Source organism: Seriola lalandi, unplaced genomic scaffold (genome assembly GCF_002814215.2).
Source record: "Seriola lalandi dorsalis isolate HSWRI2012SDOR001 ecotype SW California unplaced genomic scaffold, Sedor1 jcf7180002054688, whole genome shotgun sequence".
NCBI classification, from domain to species: domain Eukaryota; kingdom Metazoa; phylum Chordata; class Actinopteri; order Carangiformes; family Carangidae; genus Seriola; species Seriola lalandi.
In genome coordinates, this window is record NW_019525241.1 from 2,046,442 (window position 1) to 2,070,407 (window position 23,966).

Here is a 23,966-nt window from a genome sequence, read left to right on the forward strand (position 1 = left end):
AGAGTAAAAAGACAGAAAGTCATCATGTTGCTGCTGCTGCTGCATTGTCACTAACCAGCAGAGGGACAGGGAGCTCAATTATCTCACTTTTTATCTCTCCAGCCCGACAGTCACAGAGGATGAAGATGTGTCTGTCACACAGTTTATCAAACAGCAGTCCTGATATTTGCTCCGGATATTCTTCACTGTCCTCAGAAGACAATGCCCCCAAATTCTGGCTACTCCTAATCCCGGTTTTTCCTTCGGTGCTGCTGTCTTAATTTCCACTTGTACACCATCCATCCATGGATCTGCGTTGTTGTAGCAACAGCATTGTCATTCTTTCGACCACTACCCAAACCTCAGGCCAGGTTTGGATTGGACTGTAGATTGTCCAGGGCAATACTTGTCACTGAGATATCACAACTAACGTATGAATGGATTTTAGTATCGGTCTATATTGGAGCCAGTTCAAGTGTTACAACGATTCTGCAGCTAACAGAAGCAATGTTTCCTCATATTGAAAAAAAAAAAGTCTGCTTGATTCTTAAAAATACATCATACCTGTTTTCCAGGATATAGGTGATTTTCTCTAAGGGGGTACAGTTCGTCATTTAGATAGGCCTACCTATTTTGATATGGAGAGGTGGGATTGGATTCCAAGTTAATGCAGTACACTTTCTGGAAAGAGCAAGAGTTATGTCATTGAATTTTCTGGAACTCTGTCTTAGTCTCAAATTTGTTACGTTTCCTAGGAGACCCTAACACATATTCGAGATTGCGGGTTTGAACCAGTGTCATTTTTTTTAGGGGTGAAGTAAAGCTGATGAGGGAAAGCAGTCCTTTGTCTAGCTGCCTTCGGCCTCTTTTGTCTCCTTGCTGAGACCAACATCCATGTACCGACAACCAAGAACATCGTCCCTTTGATATCCTCCATTGTTCGTGTGTCTCCTGCGTTGACGTAGACGTCTCGCTTCAGGTGTCATCGCTATAGTAATGACACTGCATTGAGGCCGGATGTGCCTGGTACGAAAAACGAGTAGAGAGTCGAGCTGAGTTGAGTCAGTATCATGCAATGGAAAAACACAGTTAGTCTGACAGTAACATAAGATGTCAAGACAAAATAGGCTAAATGTAATGAATAAATTAGTTCACAAATCACATGGTAGAATATATCCAGCCCCAGGCTCATTGTTATTCATGTTTGAGAAGGCCCATCACAAAAGTGACAGATGAGATTCCTCTAACAGTCATTATGTGTATCCATCAACAGCCACGCTTCCTGTCAAAATGTCCTTGAGCAGGACACTGAACCTCGACCTGCTCCTTCATTGGAAGTCTCTCTGGATGAGCACATCGTCTAAATGCTTCAAATGAGAAATTTAAATTCCTCTGTAGCCTTCGCCTTGTGTATTGGGTCGGGACCCTGGTCAGGCCCCCTGGGAAATTCATCTCGCAATCCTTTACTTGTTCCACACTCATCTCAGCATCAGCTATGAGGGCAGATCAGCATCATCCAAGGTCAGGGTGAGATAATGGTGAGGGTTAATGCTCTCTCTGCAAATTCAAGCAGGTTTTTATCAGTCCCCCTCATTGAATTATGAATAAAAGGAGGGTAGTGGAGGCCATAGTCTCCTTCATCACATAATGGGCTGGACGAGGACTCACAGAGGACTCGATTAGAACTAATTATAATCCGAGATAAGGAGTTCAGATTTGATGCCATGGTCTCTGTTTGGTTTTCTTTCACTCTGCAAAGTCTTGGCCTGGAGATACACCCCACATATAAAAAACCCCTTAGCATACAGTTTTCACTCTTTTCTCCTTTTCAGAAGCGTTAAGGAAGGAAAAATCCTCTTGCATCATTCTTTCTGACAGTATCAGATCAGATTATGATCATAATCATCTTGATCCAACTTTTCAACACATTTGGAGAAATTGAAAACTGTGATCTTTTCTAGAAAGTAAAATTAAGTTTCCAGGGTTTAGATTGAGTTTGACTGAGCGTGAGTTCGTTTAAAAGGTTAATGCTTTTACTTGTGTTTATCTTCTCCATCGTGGTACTTGCATTGTTTTTTATACTTTAGTTCATCAGGGAGAGCCTCCAATGGACCATATGTTAGTGTGCAAGCAGCAGTTTTAATTGATTACCAAGGTGACGGACCAGTGGTGTGAACATATTCATCTAAAAAGTCTGTTGTATTGCGACGAACTGAACAGTAATAACTTATGAGCTGTCGCCACATTAGCCTAAACACGCTCATGTCAGCCTTTGTGAACATTGTACGTGGAGCTTTGCTACAACAGATTCCAGCTGTCGCAACTCACAAACAATAACGGTAACATTTCAGGACATGAACATGTTGGCGACATGTCACATGTTGTCTCACTCACCCTGAATTCTGTGCACAGATCTGGATGTTTGTCTTTGAGCTGCTTAGATAAGCTGGAGGTGTTTCCTCCTGTGCCACTGTTTGCATACTGGCTTTTGGTTGCGGAGGACCTGTTGTTGCTGCCGCCATTTCACCTGTTGTTGTAATTGTTTACTGTGCCTGCCTTCTTTCTCTCTTTGAGATTGATGTCAGACTAGAAGCTTGTAGCGTTATTGTACTGCCCTCGTCAGACCTGGAAGAATCACATCTCCTGCACCCACAACATCATTGGTACCACTACCTACGGTACTGTAGAAAAACTATTACTACTCTAGAAAAATATTGTCGCATTTTCTTAATTTTAGCATCAACTTGGTACTGGAGTGTCGGTTCTCATGACAGCCCTACGAGGGCGTCATCATTATGAATATTTTAGAAAAAAAAAATGCTGTGCCATACAGCTACACATGGACTATCAGTAGCAGATTCTACAGACATCTGCTAATGATCAGTGTGAGCACAGACGGGACAGAAACTGAAAGTCTGCTCACTGATTAATCTGCACTGTTTGTTTTGACAGTACATCAGCCTCACATCTGCAGACAGCTCTTCGCTGGTGTCAGTTCGCTCCCCGGCAGGGGAAAGACAGAGTAAAGCTGAATCCACACCCTGTTCACTCCCCTTACACAGTCTCATATCTTGTAGCCAGAGGGAAACTCTCTTCAGCAAACACAAACTGAGCTCAGATCAGTGTGCAGTCTTTTTCAGCCGGTCCCTCCTGCAGGTGCCAGAGTCATCTGACCATCCTGAGTCACTACAGTCCGGAAGCTGTGGCAGCTCCATGTAGACAAATTATTCACGTCACCATTTATGAGACTGTTGTGACTCAGAGCAGCTCATATAGCAGCTGTCATATATTTTCCTTTTCAACCTAAAACAACCTTTTTGTGCACGTCATAATAACTGGATTTCCACAAAGCAGAGGTTTTACCCATCATGCAGTTCTAACAGAGCCACTCACAATAAGTAACCCCTACAGACACACAACATGTAGCTCTGATGTAACATGTTTACTGAGAAAAAGCATCTTGGGATTTGAAGTACTGATATTGGATCATTCAAATAAAACTTGCAATACATTTGAAATTCGTTTTTGTTGACTGAACAAATGAGAGAGAGAGAGAGAGAGTTGATTCTCTGTTAATTGTCTGCTTATTGATCCTAAACAACCACTAATTACTTCAGTAGACCTATAATATAATGATTACGATGATTACTGTTCTTGTTTATTTTTACTTATTCATTCGATTTTACTTTATAGATTATATGTGTGTATATATATATATATATGTGAGTTTATATTTCCTGATGTCATTATTATATTGTCTGTAACCTTTTGGCAATATTGTCCACCTGATATTCATGCCAATAAAGCGTATTGAATTGAATTGAATTGAATTGAGAGAGAAACAGAGGCAGCCACAGAGTGAATGAGAGAGAGGGAGAAGAAGGCAAGTGGATGAAATAAATAAAACTGTTTCTTGGTTCTGCCAAAGCAGAAATAAATAACCATCAAACACTCAGCAGATTGTTTACTGTACACTGTATATACAAAGAACAACAGGGTCACTATCGGTTGTTATTTCCTGCTGCTGTTGTTGTTGTTGTTCCTCAGCCCCGGCGACAGTCAGGACCGGAGGCAATATGTTTTCGGGTTGTCCGTATGTCCCATTCTTGTGAATGCGATATCTCAGTAATGCCTGGAGGGAACTTCTTCAAATTTAGCACAAACATTCACTTGGAGTCACAAATGAACTTTAGCTTTGGTGGTCAAAGGTCAAAGGTCACTGTGACCCCACAAAATTCTCACAAATTCACACTTTAATTGAGACAGAAATTTCACTCAAATGTCTAATAGTATAAAAAGATGAAGTAATGACATGCAAAAGGTCAAAGGGCAATTTCACTGTGACATCATAATGTTCTGCAAAAACACTTCTGGCTATTATTCAATGCTGTAACTCAGGAAGGAGATACTGGCCATATTTTACTGCAACTTGACTGATTGTTGGAGGACTGGATTTCAAGGGGGTAATTCTAGTTTGATTTGCCCAATCTCAAATTGGTGTTAAATGTGGTGGAAATCCAAAGAGAATTTAGCAAAAGGGACTTAATGCTCTCTTTTTCTTTCTTTCTTTGTGGATATTTTTGTTGAAAAAGCCTTTTAGTCTCCTTTTATAATCAGGAGCAATTTTGGGTTGAATGTTTTGCTCAAGGGGTTTTTTTCCTGGCTCAAAATGAGGTGGATGTGTGACCCTGATTGTGTACACACATGTGCATGTGTACCGCCTCTTCAGCCGGCTCAAGAGAACAGTTTTTACAGGCAACTCATTCCAGGAGTTCTAGTGAATCCTGAAGAATTTCCAAAAGTACAATAAACTATAACAATTTAGAAGGTTTTTCACAATTTCATGACATTTAAAGAATAAATTTAATCAACAGTCAATCCAGAATGAAAATAATCCGTTTATTCAGCCTGACAACAAACCTATGCAGTATTATGTGTATTATGTTTGATGCTTTTAATGCGTTCTTCCAAAATTCAGATTATTTTACAGTGAGGAAACAAAGGTTTTTTTTACTGTGACAGTGTTTTTTCTGTTGTTGTCTTTATCTAAAAACATCTGAAATACACATGATGTTAAAATCATGTAAGCGTTGGCTGCATTAACACACTAATAGCTTGGCAACTAAATACAGCTAAATAAAAAACTTTATCATCCCACCTTATTCTTTTCATGTAGGAATAAGTTTGTGTTCAGGAATGGTACAAACCTTGATTAATAGACCTCTGATACCAGTGTGGTGTTGAATCCATTGAGAAAATATCACCATGGAACAATATCTGGAACTTGAACCACTGTAAAGTTTCCCTCTTCTTGGGTTTACCTTTATCAGGTTGCTGCTGATATTGTGTTGGTTGAAGGGGGAATTGTCACAGCGTAATACCAATTATGATAAACTAGGTGAAAATTGCATATCTCGCTGTTATTCCTCACAGAGGGATTAACTGCTGGAAGATCTTAAGCAGGGTGTGATTTGATGTCAGAAATCCGACATTCTCTCTCAAAGCAATCACGCTCTCTTCATTTGAAATTCATGGCGCTTTGGAAAATGGATTGAGATTCTGTTCAGCATTATTAGACTATCACTTCATCCAGGAAATGTAAAAGGTAATTTACTTTTGAGACTCCCACAGTAAATCCAGAGTGATGTGTTGCCGATGATTGTTTTAGATAAGGTTGACCCCCCCCTCCATATGGTTGGGGTTTATGAGAAAATGAGTGTCTTTTGCACATGAACACATCACTTTCACACAGTCTGATAAAACACAAATGCAGCTCCTGCCTCATTCCCCACCGTGCTGAATCTGTTTCTCTCTTGTCTGTCAGGTTGAACATCCTGTTGGGTGGCATGACGCCTCTGTATTTCCACGTCGTCAACGTGTGTTTGCACTGCGCCGTAACCTGCCTGCTCATGCACACGTGTGAGCGCTGCGTGTTCGAAGACTCGCGCCTGGCTTTCATCACGGCGCTCCTCTTTGCCGTGCACCCTGTCCACACCGAGGCCGTGAGTACACAGCACACACAGACTGTCGCAGACTGAGAGTGTAACAAAAGAGGGAGTCACACACAAGAGTTTTACTTATCAGTGAGATTTATTGAGAATGACCAGTGCAGCCCAGTAGAAACACTTTCTATCAAAACAAGTCAAAAACAAAAAAAGGAAAATAAAATCAACTGACCCCATCTTACCAGCTCTAGCCCGTCACCCAGCAACCTTGGATCCTTAATAGCACTTATAGATAGATAGATAGATAGATACTTTTTTTTTTTTTACCCCTTAGGGGAAATTCGCTTATTCAAATTCTGGTGCAGAATTAGATTAGAATATCTCTCACATGTCCAGTAAATATGAGGCTACAGCCTGCAGGGTTTTTACAGCAGTTATAAACTGAACTATTTCTTGGCTGGGGCCAGTAACCTCCTGGAGGCTTTGCTGGTTCGCTTGGCTACTGGTCCCAGCCAAGAAATAGCCTCGCACCAGATCCCTCATAAAATGGCGAATTCTTATTCTATGTTTTTTGTTTTAAAAGATTAAACAAACGAGATATTGGGGCGCCCTGGTGGCTCACCTGGTAGAGCGCATTCCACTTAGGCTTAGTCCGTACCGCAGAGGCCTGCGTTTGAATGCAGCCCAGGCCCACTGCTGCACGTCATTCCCAAATGACAAAATGCCCCAAAAAAATAACAAAAGAAGTTATAACGTCTAAGCTAACTGACTGCTGGCTGAAGCCTCATATTTGATGGACAGATACAAAAATGGTATTGAATCTGGTAACTCCGTACCAGATCAAGAATAAATGTATTTCACAAATTATGAAACCATTCCCAATAAGGCGGAGCCAATGGGGCGCGGTGAATTGGCAAATGAGCTGTAATAACAACTTGTTTATAGATGCATAGGAGAAAACATGACATTTTCTCTGCACCTCTACATGATCAATATGCAGATTATATGGTTTGAAAACAGTAGCCCCCTCAAAATGCTGATGTGTGCTTTGTTTATTTTTTATTTTTATTCTTTAAGAAATGCAGGTTAATGAGGAATCATGGTCGGTGTAAGCACTAACGTTTGACCCCTGACCCTCACTTTGAAGAAGCTCTGTTCAAAATGAGCTCCAAAGCTCATCACAAATGTCTTGACAGCCTCCAGACTGCAGCCAGACAGAACATGCTCAGTATTCCAGCTACTGAATGCCAACAAACCTGGAATTAACCTGAAAGTGTTGAACCAAAGTAGCACCCTGAGGTTCCTCTAAACCACGGGTTTTCAGAGTCTGACAGAGTGAGCCCCCCACAGTTAATGCTAATTGATTCTGTCACTCCTATAGTTTTTCTCTCTGCTAATTGGGGGATAGTAATGCTCTAAGTTTTGGTACCATACCTCCTAAATTGCTCTGGGGCGATGTAAACGGACAGTATCAGGTTGCAGTGGATATAGTGACTTATGCTGTGAGCTACAACTTGAGCAAATGAACTTGTCAAATTGTCCCTATTGAAAGTAGCTGAATTAGCTGTTAGCATGTCCTGTTTGTCACTGGAGGACTTGCTCACATAAGGTCTGAAGGTGTGTCTTTTTTTTCTCTCGAAGTGGGTTTATGGATCTAAGATAATCAGAGTGTAAGTCACACTGAATCATAAAATAAGTATTTCATGTGTGCGTTCAGATTTGACGCAATTCGGAGCAGTGGGATTAAAGTACCTTAATTGCCCCTTTGTGTTGTGTGTTAAAGCCACTGTGGCTGCTGGTGAGTGGGCCAAACTACAAAAAGTAACTTCCCCTTGTTTTCAGAACACCATTGTGCACCTGTCACTCTCACTTCACGTATCATTGCCTCCCTCTGTGCCCCCACCTTCAAGTCTCTGCTTTGAACAAAGGCTACAGAGCTATAAAAACCAAAGCATGAGCTGTAGCAGCTACTAGACCAAGATCCCAGGTTGAGGACAACAACATTTTCTTGTTCCTACCCATTTACCACAACTCTCCACTTCCAGCCTACAGTCCTCTGAGACTGACCAGTACAGCCCAGTAACACTAGTATGAAGGACATCACATATAACACACCATGTCGCACTTTACCTTTACACATATTAAAGCTTGTGCCTGCTACTGCTAACTTCTGTTCCTAACTTGTGCTTACGCCGCTCTTCTCTGAATGGAAAGCCTTGGAGTGTGGTGAGGTGGAACATCTGGCCAGGTCTCATCACTTCAGTTCAGCTTGGGTCAGTGGAAATCACTAGAAAACCCTTTTTGCCTCCGTAATTACATTCAGTATTTATCCTTTAGCCTATGAGGTTGGCTGATTGGTTGAAAGCATTGCGGAGCGATGATGGTGTAAAAGGATCAGCCAGGTGGGGAAGTTGATTTAGAATTTATTCGGAGCCCAAACACAGAGCACAGTCCAGCTGGGTCTGCTGGTTTAGTCCCAGCTGAGTATCCAGTGCTGCTGCTGCTTCCACTACCTCATCCCTGCTGAACAGTTCCTCTCCTGTGACTATGAGGAGTTAGAAAGAGCAGAAATACCTCTCTTCCTCACACATCTAAAGGCTTCAGATGAATCATCTCTCATCTGTTTAGAGAACACGTCCATTCATTATAAAAAAATCTCCTCATATTGTGCAGGAAAACCTATTGTAATTACATACGATCAGGGTGGTGAAGATTATTTATATACATCATCAAACCAATAAAATAGTCAGAGATACAGCTTGATTGATATATGACCACAGATTTGACCCCAAGTCTGTGAGAAACTTGATAAAAATTGACACAGCTGTCAAAAAAAACTATTTCACACCTTGCTATTAATTAAAGGCACATGGACCACAGTTATTAAGCTGTCAGCTGTTGTAAGGACATGCATCACAATAGTCTGATAGACCCTGCAGGCAGGGAACCAGTAGGGGTAACAGAGCTCAGCTGGCAGCATTTTAGTGAAACATGTTCTCTCCTCAGTTTATTGCGCAGATTCATTTTAAACAGAGATTACATTAGATTTAGTTTATAAGTCTAAAATGTTTTTATCAGTACAGATGTAGCTGAAGACGTTCAAAAGCTTTTCAGTGTTTCATTTCTCATTGCAGTACTTGCAGTACATAAAGTACATGGTATGCTGATGCATCTTTTAGCAGAAAACCAAACTGGATTTGATTAAGCGACGAAGTGTTCAGTGGCGTCTGAATCAGCGTCTCATCGGGCTCATGGAGTCACATTTCATAACACAAGGAGACGGCAGGTATTTCTCTGCACCAGCCATGATTAAGCAACATTTGAACCAAAATCTGATGACGGTGGGTTCTTATGGTTACTGCCAGTCAAATCTGATCAAGCCACACCCACACAGTCCTGATGAGGCAGTATAACTGAGTTTTATTTTTAATAAATCATTTTATTACTTATTTAGTCTTGAATATTTAACCCTCTGAGACCCACATTAAGACTTTTCCATTTTTGCAGACCATATATGATCAAATGTTTCACTGATTCAGAATAAGCACAGCCTCAGTCAGTCACCCAGTAGTAGGGGATTGTAGCCCATAACAAAAAAAAAACAAAAATTGAATTGAATTTTGTTTATTTTACAAATAAAAGCTCTGCTAACCATAAAAACAAAAGAAAACATCAAGGCAGAAAGTTGCACACATTTGTTTGGATTGTGCTAGAGGTGATTTGAAGTTTCTGTCAATCTGATCATGAGTTGCGCTCATTTTTGTGGGGGCAATATTTATGGGCGTATTTTTTCCTCCTTGTCTCCAAAGCCTCAACCGCCCTAAATATCTTACTAATTAAGACTAATAGCCACATTTTAAGGCTTTAAAACTCGTGTGTGTGTATGCTGCTCCTTCACAGTTAAAGCCTCTTTTTTAACTGTCACCTTATCTTTTTGTCCGATTCCTGATGACTGTGAGAGTTTCACTGTGAAGCAGTTGCGGACTCATGATGTGGAAGAACTTCAACACAGTGCGAGACGGATGAGATGAGACTTAGAATCTCACTAGTTTCAACATCACGGCCTCATTTGCTCCTAGGAAGGATCCTGTCCTCTGCCCCTCATGCCAGCAGTTGTGCACCCTGCAGAAGTGCCTCCGAGTAAGAGAGCAGGTCCCACAGGATCAGTACAGTCACATCATTATTTAACTCACTCCTGCTTTCAGTCCTCTGACTCCTTTGTGCCCCTGTGTGTCGGCCCAATTCAGCTCTCACACTCACTTTGCCATTTAGAACCACTGCTCTACTTTCCACGTGACTCCCAAAGGGCAAAGTTTTCCCTCATCTGACTCGGAGAAAGAGGCAAGTCAAGTTGTGCAAGTTGTGGAATCTATGCAAAAAAAGCCTCAGAGGAAGCAGAGCAGATTATTATTCCCCTCTCCAACAGGTGAGGTGACAATAAAGGGATCAGATGTTCAGTTCACAAGCACAGTAGAGAAGGAGGGAGGGTGGGGGATGAATGGAGCAGAGGAGTATGTGCGGCATGGAGAAAGACGAGAGCGATGAAAAAGAAATGCATGAGATTCGGTGGAGGAGGGCGATGAAAGGAGACGAGAAGCGGGGAGGGAGAGGGAGCGACAGAGAGATGAATGGAGAGCAGCAGGGGTTGTAGCAGGACAGGCCTCCTGCCAGGACGCTCCCCTGACTCCCTGTACAGAGACGGAGAGACATGAGGAGGAGGAGGAGGAAGAGAGGGCAAAGGCAAGATTCAGAGGAGAGGGAGAGCAAGCAAGCTGGGAGCGAGGGAAGTAAGACGACAAGACAGAAAAGAAAGTGAGAGCAGGAAAGCGTGACGGAGTCAGAAATAAGGTCTCTAAGTCTCCAGGCCAGTGTAGGAGAGAGTTTTTGATTTCCCTGCTCATCTCCCAGCATGCCAATCAAACTGCCAGAACAGGCAGCAGCGCTTGGACTGGATGTGACGGGAAGAGAGGAGGGGGAGCTGGCTCTGCACGGACACCAAAACAAATCAAATTTGCTGGGTTTGGGTTGAAAGAAAGTTTAAGGAATCTGAATTCTGAAAATCCTTCTGAGTCCCCTCTTGAATCTATGTACGTATAGTTTTTTTTCCTGTTTTGAACCCTCACAGGATGCAGGTTCAAAACAGAAAAAATGTATTTGTTAAAGTATTAAAGAGACAGCCACACAAACGTCTCCGTGTGACAGCGGAGAAGCCAGAGTCACACAAGTATTCAGAGTAGTGTCGGGCTGATGGCCGACATTCATCGCGATGTTGAGTCGAGAATCATTATTCCACTGTTTCACTGTAGATAATCATCTATGCCTAATTCCATACACATCGGCCAACAGCTAATTCAGAGTAACCTGTGGCTGCAGCCAAGAAATGAGGTGAGCAGCGTAAGGTAGGAATGTAGTTTAAAATGTATTTGACACATTGGATTAAGAGGTGTAGCCCACTTACTTTTTGAACCCTTCATTTTCACGAGGCACTACTTCAGATACTGATACATAAAGATATTAAGTAAATTGATTATACAATGTGTTTCTTGACGATTAACTTATTGATTAATTGGCTGATCATTTTGGATGAAACAATCATTGCTGAGAGAGTTGTAGAGTTGTGTTCGTGGTGCTTATTCATCCAAGCACAGACACTGGCTTCCAGTTTTTTTTTTTTTTACTAGCTCTGGCCATTGGTTCTGTTGGCTACGATAAGACTGTACTTACCAAAGTAACTGCTGAGATCTTGGAACAAGACAGCATCACTACATCGGTCCAGTAGGGCAAGAAATGTGAGCAGTCAGACCAGCAGAAAGGTCACCTATTGTTCCAGGAAGTCATGGATGTTTACAACTTTTATCCAAAGTGAGGGACATCACTAAAGCTTCAGTGCAGTAGGAGACCTTGGTGTAAGTACTAAGTACTATATGTATTTAATAAGTGCAAAGAGATCAGGTGAAGAAGTGCACCAGAGTGCAGAGTAAGTGCATGTTAGGTGTTAGGGGTGTTAGGGGAGGAGACGAGTCTTGAAGATAGAGAGGGACGCTCCTGCTCTGATAGCTTTCAGTAGCTTGTTCCACCATCAGAGAACCACAGACCAGAACAGTCTGGACTGTGATTGTCTTGTGTGCAGTGATCGCCTTGTGTGGCAATGCCAGATGACATTCCTTGACATTCCCAGAGAGGACCATAGTGGCCAAGAAGGAGTATAAGCCTGTATGATTGAGTTCAAATAGGTTTGAATAATAGTTTTACTGCCAACCTTTGTTTTCCCTTCAAAAAAAGCTTCGGGCCACCTGGGGGTTTGATTACTACTTCCTTTATCGTCCGACTTCTTGTGTTTCTTGCTGTGTTCCGAGATCTCGGCAATTACTTTGGAGCCAATGAAAACAAAACCACAGTTGTAGTAAACAGTAGTTTTTACTTTAATTAGACAACAGCCAAGAGTTTCATTTTGGCCTCGGGACATGTCATTTATGGCGTCAACATCAGCCACAGCTGATATAACATTACATTAACAACTTTGTCATTTCAGTAGGTGAAGGCAGCTCTCAGTGCTGGATAAAAACGCCTGCTAACTGAAACTTTTGTAGACTGCCCGCTGTTTATGAAGACGAACGGGGAGACATAAGGTTTGATACTAGACTCATTAGCTTCCCAAGCTTAGAAAATTTGGATCTTCTGCCAACCTGGAATGGGATTCAAAATGAGCGTAGCTATCCAAACTCATTCCAAATATGGGCGTTTTAGGAAGATTTCCAGTTCCATTAACTACTGTTGTGCAAATAGAGAAAAGTAGATGGAAACTTGCCTGTACACAAATCTAGACACACACACACACACACACACACACACACACACACACGAGTCCCAGACTGTAGCTCCGTATTAACAGGCTCTGTCATTAAGACCAGATGGAGTTCATTTCTCTTATCATGATAAGAAATGAGTATGGCAGACACACACACACACACACACACACACACACACACACACACACACAGAAACGCACTTCTCACCCAGGCTATTACCCACACATTCAGCTCCTGCTCGTGTTCTCAAATGAACTCGTTCCTTGCTGACACTTTAGAATGACTCGGAAGAAATGGTGAGAGTTTCTGAGCAGAAGCAGCCTTCAGTCCTCTAAGTCGAAAGTTAGAGATTTTTCCTGTTTCATGAACCAAAGCTTTATCTAAACTAAAACACCCAGTGACCATTCACACAAATAATTGTTGTCACTGAGGTTAAAACATTCTGCTTACTGCCAGTAAACCCCTCAGAACAGCTCACAGCTTGGCTCCTCTGCAGCCTTATTTCATCGTACCAGTCAGATGAAAACAGAGTTGGGCAGTTGCTCCGTTAGCTCTGCTCTTTGTTTCTGCCCAGCCTGTTTCACTATCAGAGAATATCACTAAACAACATCATGCGTGCCATGTCGTTTTTTGAAATTGATGGGAATTTAGTTTCATCTTAGCTAATAGCATTAGCTGATATCATTAGCTATGATAGCCGAGTAAGTGGCCACAGCTGACTGTGGGTTTGTGTAGAAGCAGCAGCAAAAGGGAAGCTCCTGTGCAGGCTTTTCAAGATAAAAGCACTTGTAGGGTCATCATCTGGTTCCAGTAATTTATTAATTGACCATCAGTGCTTTGAATCCGCTCAGCTTTATCAGACATCAATCAGTCATGTCTGTAAATGAGTGAATGGGAGATCTCACATAGCCTACTTAAACTTTGAGGGTTGTTATTGGTAAGACTGAAATGTCTGAACAACCATTGGATGGATTGCTATGAAATTGGGTACAAACAACATGTTCTCCTGTGGATGAATTCTAGTAGCTTCGGTGATCCCCTGACTTTTAATCTCTAGCGCCGTTCTCGGGTCTCAGTTTCAATTTGTCTAACAGACAGAATCACGAGTAATGTCATAGTGAGATGCAGCGAGTAGGAAACAAACCAGACTTAGAGCTTATAGCGAGATAAACATGAGGAGTTGTTTCTGTGCCTTAACAGCAGAACTTGGGTGGTGGTAATGGGAGGAACATGTTCAAAACCTCATTTTCAATTCAGACTGCAGAATTAGTTGATTGTCTAGTCAGAGAATTGGGTTTTAATGAGCAGGTGGATAGTTCTGCATAGAAATGTGTGAGGAAGAATCTCCTGTTTTGGGGTAGGACCAGCTCACACTGCTGCTGTTGCTGTGTTTATTGATAGTGCAAACATTTATCAGGCTCTGTGATCAGTGCTTTGCTTGTCAGTTAGACATGTGTCAGAGTTGTAGTGTGTGTGGATGGAAGACTTGCTTTGCTGTGAATGGAACATGCCTCACTTTGTTAAGCCGATAATATAATATTAGTAATTATAGGCTTAATTCATTTCATAAATCCTGTATTGTCATAGTTTTTTATGAGGGAAGCTTTTCCCATCCACCCTGCAGGCATCAGATATCCTGTATGCTAAAGTAAGACAGCAGGAATTCCATACATACTATCAATATTCACACTGAGAGTGAGAGAGCTGCTGTACTTATCTGTGCTATCCACTGCTGGTCGGGGACATACAATTTATTTCTCACTTACTGCAAGTGCTAAATTAGTCTGGGTTAGTCTTACTACTGCAGCTAGCTGCCATTTCTCCCTGGGGTCCCATGTGCCAGGTCAGCCTCTAGCTAGTTAAAGCCTACAGATGTTGTGACTCGTGTTCCATAATAGGTTTTAGAAACATGAGAACCACATACAAAACTAATTCTAAGACGTAACTTCACTGGCTTGCAAAAGTAGTTCAAATGTCCATATACTGTACAGTATAAGCTAGCATGACATTTTCACAATGTGCTTTTTATCCTCCTGCTGATAAACATCACCTGCTAAATAGCATGTTAACAATATATTGTTAATGCCACTGTGAGACTGTTTACTGATGATAGCGCTTAGCACAGCCTCATAGTGCTGCTAGCATGACTGTAGACTCTTCATCTGGCTCTGTAGAATGAATCTCATTACTGAAAATGAACACTGTAAAACTCACTGATGCGACGATCATTCAAGATTATTAAACCATGATAATAAAATCTGATATAATATTCTTTATAAAACTTCTAACATTTAAAGGTTTTTCATAAAAACCAATATATAGATTCATAGAAAAGTAATCTGTCTCATCACTTATGCCCCAACAGAAATGTGTCACAGTGTATTTATCTAAAGAGACTCTGCCCTCTACCTGTATTTTATTTTCTTCATATTTTGCTGTGTTCTGGACATTTGTGGGCGTCTTTGGGTGTGTAGGCCTCAGCCAATAACAGCGTGCTGATTGTGAGGGCAGGACTCTATAAAAATTTAGCTGCAGGTCTGTGTGTCTGTTTGACCGGGCTACATTCGAACAAAATCCAGCAGTTCTCCACTTTCCTTCAGGGTTGTGCGGACGTGCGGACATGTGGGCATGATTGTTTGTGCTTACAGAATGTAACCTCTGTGGAAAAAATCTTTTTATTTCACTGATTCACATTGTTCTCTCTAACGCCACTCCTTCTTTTCATTCACTTCCTAGCTCGCTCTACCTCTGCTCTCTCTCTCGTTCTCGCTCATTGAGCCGGAGAGGAGTGGCCGACTTTGAGCGGTGTGTTTACAAACAGGAACCAACAAATCAAATCAAAGTACACCTTTAAATAATTTTGGAGGCAGCAGTTAGTCTGGTGTCTTGGCTCACATTATTCATAGAAAGTTTTTTTTTTTTTTGTCATTATTCAGTTTGCTGAGTTGTGATGTTATGCAGTCTCCCAATCTGTAATGAGATGTCCCCATCTCTGATTACAGTCTCAATGTTTTTTCCCTTTTTAATCATCTGTAATAGAGAAACATTTAGTTTGACCTCTGGGGCTGTTTCTGTTACAGTCTGAGTGTCTTCTTTTTTTTCCAGTTGTTTTTCATTATTATGAACCACAATAGAACCAGGATCACAGTCTCCACTGTTTTCTGTGTCCAAGATGGCCGGCCTGGCAGTCAGTCAGCCAGTCCATATCCAGTGAATGGGGCTCCTGTTTGAGAGCTGAAAAGCCTCCATTCATCCATACCTCCTCTCCTCTCTCTGCTGATAGAATGCTGGGCATGTGTGGACCCTGTGTGCCATATGTGTGCCTTGTTGCTCTGGGCCCTCACACACATGCACACACACACACACACACACACACACACACACACACACACACACACACACACACACACACACAGACAAAATAAAGCTGTCTCGGGGTGTTTGGGATGCCGGTCAAGGCCAGGACAGACAGAGGCGAGGGACAGGCGACGAGAGATACACGGCGCTTTCCAGAATGTGCCCGGGGTGACAGCCTGCCTGCAAAAAGTCACACACGCTCGGTGTGCGTGTTTGGGTGTGTTTAACCGAGCTGTACTTTTACACTTCCTCTCCCCTTGTGCTGGGGTTTCGATGCAGACAGGCAGCTGCAGCTGAGCTCAGATTCCTGCTGAATTATGTAATTGGCCCAAATTAGAGAGAGAGAGAGAGAGAGAGAGAGAGAGAGAGAGAGAGAGAGAGAGAGAGAGAGAGAGAGAGAGAGAGGTGGAGAGGGAGAGAGAGGTAGAGAGGGAGAGGGCTGAGAGAGTGAGATGAAGTGGTAAGTTTCTTTCCTCCTCGAAGCCTTTTGTTTCACTAATAATCGGACTAACAGCTCAATCACAATGAAAATACCTACTATAAATACCTGGATTAGATTAAAGAGGTATTTCAAGAAACTTTTTTTTATTGCACTTCCATAAAGCGGGGAAATTGTAAGAGAACAGATCAAAAGAGAAATGTCAAAGTTTGTGCAGCAAAGGCACAGGTATCCTGTCCTGTAGTCCCTAATATGGGTCAGTCACCAGAAACTACTGGATCCTACACTTCCCACAGTGCAACCTTCTCATTGAATTATATTATTGATTATCACTCTATACATATACTAATACAATATGTTACCAGAATATTGTTATTTTTGTATTTTACATTAGTGTATTTTATGCTATGTCTATCCATTTCAATTATACAGTTCCACAGTATCTCCACTTATAACTATGTTTCATATATTGTATTTATGTTTTACACATTCTCCACATGTAATGTATGAAGGTCACACTTTGATTTTTTATCTTTGTTGAATTCATGTTGAGTTCTTTTTATTTCTCATGTCTTAGCTTCTCTGTGTGAACATGTGAACACCCCCCAGGGATCAGTCTTGTCTTTACTATTCTCGGTGTTTCTGCGTTCTTCCTGTTGAGTTCCTCGAGGTGAGTGACATATCTGGGAGATGCTGCTTCGCCTTCTCCTGTCGAGTAACAGGCTGTTCACACACGTGGTATCAAACACCGCGACAGTGTTTTTTTAATGGGACGTGGTGTTGCAAATGTCCTCTGATGCAGTGTGAGGGTCAACCAGGCAAGAGCCAGTCGTGCTCGTTTTAAAGCCCACAAAAAATGGCAGCACAGAGTTGTTTACTAGAGCGCTAAAGGAGTGGAGATCTCTTCCAGCACAAACACAGGACCACAATGCTATTCTGTACCCAGGAAACAAACTGTAACAGGAAATGAACAATTTCCTCGTGTGTAGTGCAGTGGCTCTGTGAGAACTCGACTGTCCAGTCAAAGCAAAGAGTTTTTCAATTACGGGCTCAATGCAACACACAGAGCTGCAGCTTCATGAGAGGCCAGAGACAGACTACTACTGTTCATCTGTACGTGTGAGCACAAACTGATTTAGCAGAAGGTACCAGTAACGGTGCCAAATGCTCATCATAGAAAGTTTTCCTGTCGTGCTGGATTCAGTGCTGGTGTCACAGAATCATTCTTGCTGCTTGGTAAACGTGGAGATTTCCCTGCACCTGAGATGCACCGTGATTGTTGATAAGTCTGCCAAGCTCTGTCTACCTAATTTTTGTACTGCAATAGTACAGGCACACCAGAGATAACAAGAGCACTCATTAATACCAAATGTAAATACAGAAACCTGAGGTCACTTGTCATTATCCAGATAAGGTTTCCGCCCTGCTGTATTCATGCTCTATTGCCCACACTCAGAATATTATACTCTCTTTAGCTGTCTTTTAAATGTATTTTGTGAAATTCCAAATATTTGAACCACCCTTCAAAGATTAAAGAGAATGTGGTACATTTAACTGTGGTGGATAGTAATACCAATTGTTTTCCCTATTTGAATACTCTCCTTACTGCATTGCATTCTGGGCTATTTCCTTGTCTTAAAGGTCCCAATTGATAGAACATCAGATTTCCATGTCTTTTTTGTTCATGAAGCAGGTCTAGGTTCTATATTAAGAAATATATATTGAAAGAATCAAAACACTCAGTCCACGGATACATGCACATAACCCTTGTTCAGAAACCGAGGCTCAAAATGAGCTGCTCTGACTTCTGTAAATTTGTGATGTCTGATATTTTTCCGGAGATTGTTGGATAACTTCTAAAAACTATTTTCTTATTATTTATTATTAATTTTATTTCAATTTTATTATTAAATATTGATATGACTGTGTGAGTGGACTGCAAACCTGCTTACTCACAGTAAAGGGATGATATCCACTGCCTGCAGTCCGAGCTCTGAAAAAAAGGATAAGCTGCTTGATGGCTCTGTCTCTTTAGCTGCTGTCCAGGCGAAGCATATTTCCCATATGCAGTCGTCCACTCTTTCTGCCTAAAGCAGCATGTTATCCTGCTTTGGTACATCAGGCTATAATGGCCGGTGCAGTGGAGTGCAGTGAGTAAAGGCATGATGATTCGATGAGGTCAGAAGGTTGACAGTGGAGGAGGAGAGGAACGAAAAGAGAGGGAAAGGTCACAGACAAAAGAAGGAGAGGAGAGATGGAGTAGATGGGGGGGAAGAGGAGTAAGGGCAGAGCATGTGATCAATTCAGACTGCCTGTCAAAATAAGTGCATGTGTGTGTGTAGTAACTAAACGGACAGGGCAGCTCTGACAGCAGCTCCTCTTCCTCTGCTTCAAGGGGAGGAATCTGTTTGCTGTTGCTCACATTCCAAACATATTATTATTCATTGTGTGTGTGTGTGTGTGTGTGTGTTGAGGGAGAGAGAGGCTTCACAAACTGATATTTTATTCATGCAGAGAGAGACAAGCCCCCCCCCCAAACTCGTCCTTTCATCTTGCACCTCGCCACCTCTCCTTCGATAACTCCTCATCCCTCACTTCCTCCTTTCATCTCTGTCCATCCTGGCCCCTCAAAGTATTTGGCGGGTGACTAAGCAACTCACCACTCAAAGACCATCCTGCATTTCACTGATTCCAAGAGGTTTGATATATAATGTGTGTGTGTGTGTGTGTGTGTGTGTGTGTGTGTGTAAATGTCTTTCTATGGTTCTGTGGACAAATTTGTTTTGAAACTCTCGTTGTGGGGACATTTTGGCTGGCTTGGTTCAGACCCAGTTTTAGTGTTGATGTTAGAATCAGGCTCAGGTTAGGGTTAGGGTTGGGGTTAGACATTTAGTTATGGTGGTTAAGGTTATGGTTAAGGGGATAGGGATTGCATTATGTCAAAGAGGGTCCTCACAGCTATAGAAAGACCAACATGTGTGTGTATGTGTGAAACTGTTTTCCAGAGCGCTGCAGCTGCTTCCAATAGAAGTCCCTGAGAGACACACCCTTCCACTGTAAATACAAAGCAGCATTTGGCTTTGATTGTAGCTTTAAAGGAGAAGTCCAGCCTAGAATACTTGAATACAGTTGAAAAATTCCCTGTTGCCTATATGGATGTCATGTTACCCAAAATTTGGTAGTCGTTACCAATACCAATGAAATTCCATGATTCCCGATATCAAAGTTGATACCACAAGAAGAAACAGCCCACACACACACTTAGAGATGCACACACCTTGTTACAGTCAGTATTAAAGATTCATCTAAAAAGTCAGTGTAATATTTTTACAGACTGAACAGTAATAACCGTAGCCTGCCAATGTTGTGAGCATCCAGCTCATGTAATGAGCTGTCGTTATTTTAGCCCAAACAAGCTAACGCTAGCCTTTGTGAACATTGAGTGTGGAGCGTTGCTACAACAAGCCAGCTGCCGTGATTCACAAACAATAACGGCAACATTTCAGGACACGAACCTTTGGTTGTCTGAAGCTACTGATCCATGTCAAATGCAAAATATCTCCATGCGCTAGTCTTGGCTTGTTTTTGCACCTTCATTTGCGGCTGCCAACATTCCATGTGTTGTTGTTATTGTTTACTGTTCCTGCCTTCTTCTTGCTTAGGGTTATTATACTGCCCTCATTAATCCTGGAAGAATCACATCTCCACTACCTACAACATCTTTGGTACCTGAGGTACTGTAGAAAAACATGTACCATCACATTTTCAGAATTTTGGCATTGACTTGGTACAGAAGTATCGGTTCGGTTTATCGGTGCATATCTGACTCCACATTGATGATTTTCCTGTGGATAAATGGACAGATGTGGGTGTTGGGACATGATGATGCTGGTTTACTGTATTTTCTAACTTGGGTCTTATATTCATTGTTTTGGCAACACTATATAAACACCATATACCACAACTGAAAGTGTAGAGTAATAAGTAGAGAGGCAATGACTTCCTGGAGTCTTGTCGCCACTATGAGGTTGCCTGGCAACTAGCAAATAATCTCTTTACCGGCTGCTGTTTGCGAAAAAATAGTTTCAGCATATAACAATGTCTCCGTTTTACATTTCTGTTTAACTAAGGGTCAAACTAATGCAATACAACATCTTAATAAGTGAGGTGTTGGAAGACATATCGTTAAACAGAGCCAGACTGGCTGTTTGACCCTGTTTCCAGGCTTTATGCTAAGCTAGGCTAACCATGTGCTGGTTCTATCTCTATATCACTGATATTGATCTTCTCACCCGACTCTCTGCAAGACAGCTAATAAGCTTATTTCCCAAATTATTGAACTATTCTTTTAACAACGCAAATATGTAAAACAATAAAAATAGGTAATTTAGACTTCATTTAAATGTGTCTACGCTAGTGTGACTACATTAGGCTGCTAAGATCCAATAACACATGAACAAGACAGAATAATTGTAGGTTTTTTTTTCCATTCTCCCCAATTTGCAAACATGGTGTGAACGTAGCATATGTGCAAGCTGGCAGCTGGTTAGCTAACTTGTTGGCGTAAATTACCATGATATTTGTGGATTAGAGTTTCGTTGTTATACTCTGTTCAACCAAATTATCTGAGAACTGTGAACATTCAGCTGGGGTGCCATGTGATGTCTGCGCTGTACTTTCTGTTCTTTTGTTTCAGGTCTATAAAGAAAGTCTTTTCACACCAGTCGGTTCTTATAAAAGCCTTTTTATTGAAAAACCTGAGCAATAAACTAAGCAATAAATACGGAAAGTTCCCTTCATCAGTAATTAAAGAGAGAATAGCTACAGTGACATCACTGATTGGGCTTTGTTTTGTGTTTCTTGTAGACATGTTTCATTTACGGACTGATGTTGGAATACCTTTACCACATGTGACACACCATGTTTCATGAGTTCTGTGTTGGACTTGGAAACAGCTGGTCACAACAAGCAAGCTCAAATCAAGGTCCATGTTGTTGGCACACATCTTTTGAACATATCAATTATGTAATTTGATTGAATGTATAATTTGAAGTCAAAGTCAAAATACCAGATACCAGACAACGTGTACTAGATAGGGATAATCGGACAACAGCTCTGTCAGTCAGTGTGTGGTGTTGTTCTTCAGAATTGCCCATGAACCAAATTTCAGCTTCTTTTTAGAATAAAATTGGTTTAGATTATATAGGGCTACATTATCAGGTTGTACAGGTGCTCTACAGCGACCGCATAGCATTTGTAATCAGCTTCAGGGGTGAAACAAGGTGATGCTTTGTCTTATCGTCCTTTGTAGTAGAATTGTTTTACTTACGCTTCCTGAATAAAAAATACGACATCATATTCTCCACGACTAATGAATGGTGTCAGAAATGGAAACAGTTTATTAACAAAAAGAAAGGTGAACTGATTGAGTTTGGGAATTCCTCCTCTACCTATAGTCCTTAGCAGTTTAAAGTTGGATCACATCAGCTGAACTATGCAGATTCAGTTTCTGCACTGACGAACGATGAATTTCACAAAAGGTGTCAGGCTTCCTGCTGCATCAGCAGGTAAAGCTTTGGGGGAAATATGGGGAAAACTTGAAAGATAGTGAGTTTTCAAACACACTCAAAACTTTTTCAAGCTTGCGTTTGTGTGTGTGTGTCCTGTGATTATGGGGTTTGGGGCCTGATGAATATCTGTGCAAATCAGTGCAACAAGATATTTCCTGGATATGCACTGACATGCACCAAAGTTGGCTGTAGTGAGGGACATGGGATGGGAAACATATGAGGCTTGTGTGCTGCAGAGTTATTGAGTAATTGAATTATGAGATATGGTAGAACGCAGGTGACAAGAAAGATATTTATTTGGGATAAACAAACTATTGGCTCTTGGTCAAAAAACATTGACTGGATTTATATGAGATGTTTTTCAATAATGAAAAGCTCAGCAGTTGTTTGTTCAGAGATTCTTTGTCTGCTCAGACTAAAGAGCAGTGGGATGATATATGGACCAAACCAAACATTTAGGATGATGAAAATAATATGGTACTGAGAATTATGTTGTATGTGATTTATCTAAAGGCCAAAGAGCTTTGTGTTGCCAGTAAAATCTGGTGTTTTCGCCAGATTTCCTGGACAGATCGTCCGTCTGGAAGGAGAAAATCAGATTTTATTCAGTGTTGTGTTTAAATGAAAGGAAATGAGCTCCACTTTGTTTTATGTTGTTCCTTTTTACTCGGAACTGTGCAACACTTGTTTGTAGTTTGTAAATATGGATGATGCACAAAGCCTGAATCACTGTTCACACATGAAACATTTAAATTAGACTGTAACTTGGAGAAAGCCTGCGAGCTGAGAAGAAAATCCTTTTAGATGTGGATATGTAGCGGTTCTTCTAGGAACAGCTCATTTGGGGGTTTTTTCCACATCAATATTTTAATTGAAAGAATATAGTATAACTAATGTTGTAGTAACTTCCCTTTTGCTCTTTTGTTTTTTGCACATGTACAACAAGTGTCTGGCTCAGATGGTAGAGCGGTTTGTCCACTGATCCTCCAAGGGCCTCCGCTCCATGTGTCGAAGTGTCCTTGGGCAAAACACTGAACCCCGAAGTTGCTCCCGCCTTGCATGGCACCTCTGCAGCCAACCATGAATGTGTATGTGTGTGTGTGTGTGTGTGTGTGAATGGCTGAATGTGACTTGTCCTGTAAAGTGCTTTGAGTGGTCGATAAGACTAAAGCTCTATATAAATGCAGTCCATTTACTATTTAATCCCACGTGGGACGGATAAATTGTTTGGCATGACACGGGAATTAAACAAAAGCTAAAAACTAGAACATCTTTTCAGGGTTTGAGTGGTGCTTATATCTCTAGGATTTTACTTTAATCTGCATCAGTGAACAAAGAGCAGAATATACTGTGATATAATAATATGAGTCAAAAAGTAAATACGAAGTAGGATGTAACAGTCTTAAAGCTAAACTGAAATTTGAATTTTCCTCACTTTTTGTTTAAGGCTGTACAAACTAAAATGCTACCACAGCTATTTTGTATATTTTCCACATTTAAAAAGAGGTTTAACCTTTTTTTAGGATGTTTGTGGAGCTTCCAACTTGAAGGCCCCTAGGAGGCGTTTCCCAAGCACATCTGTGTTCAGACTTTTAGTTTTAGTCAAATTTTAGTCGTTTGATTTTTGAATTTTTTAGATGTAGTCAACAAAAACTAAAAACATTTTAGTCTCATACTTGTCGCGTATTTCAAATTTTTATGTCTTCTAAATATTTTAAGGTAACAATTACCATGGTGACAGGTGTCGTTCTCGTCTATCACGAGGCTGGTGGAAAAGCTACTGTTCGCTTGTTCATACACACAGTGCCAGTGTCCATCTGCTCTGCAGTAATACACCCTGACTCTCCTCAGTAAATCCAGGTATCAT

The 23,966-nt window shown here is 41.3% G+C and overlaps 1 protein-coding gene across 1 annotated transcript in view; it reads left to right on the forward strand.

The window, feature by feature from the left end:
• tmtc1 (transmembrane O-mannosyltransferase targeting cadherins 1) overlaps positions 1 to 23,966 on the forward strand; it is a 146,595-nt gene that overhangs the window by 13,847 nt on the left and 108,782 nt on the right. The window contains exon 2 of the mRNA XM_023423025.2: positions 5,804 to 5,981. Within this exon, the coding sequence (XP_023278793.1) occupies positions 5,804 to 5,981 (178 nt within the window). The remainder of the gene's footprint in view (positions 1 to 5,803; positions 5,982 to 23,966) is intronic.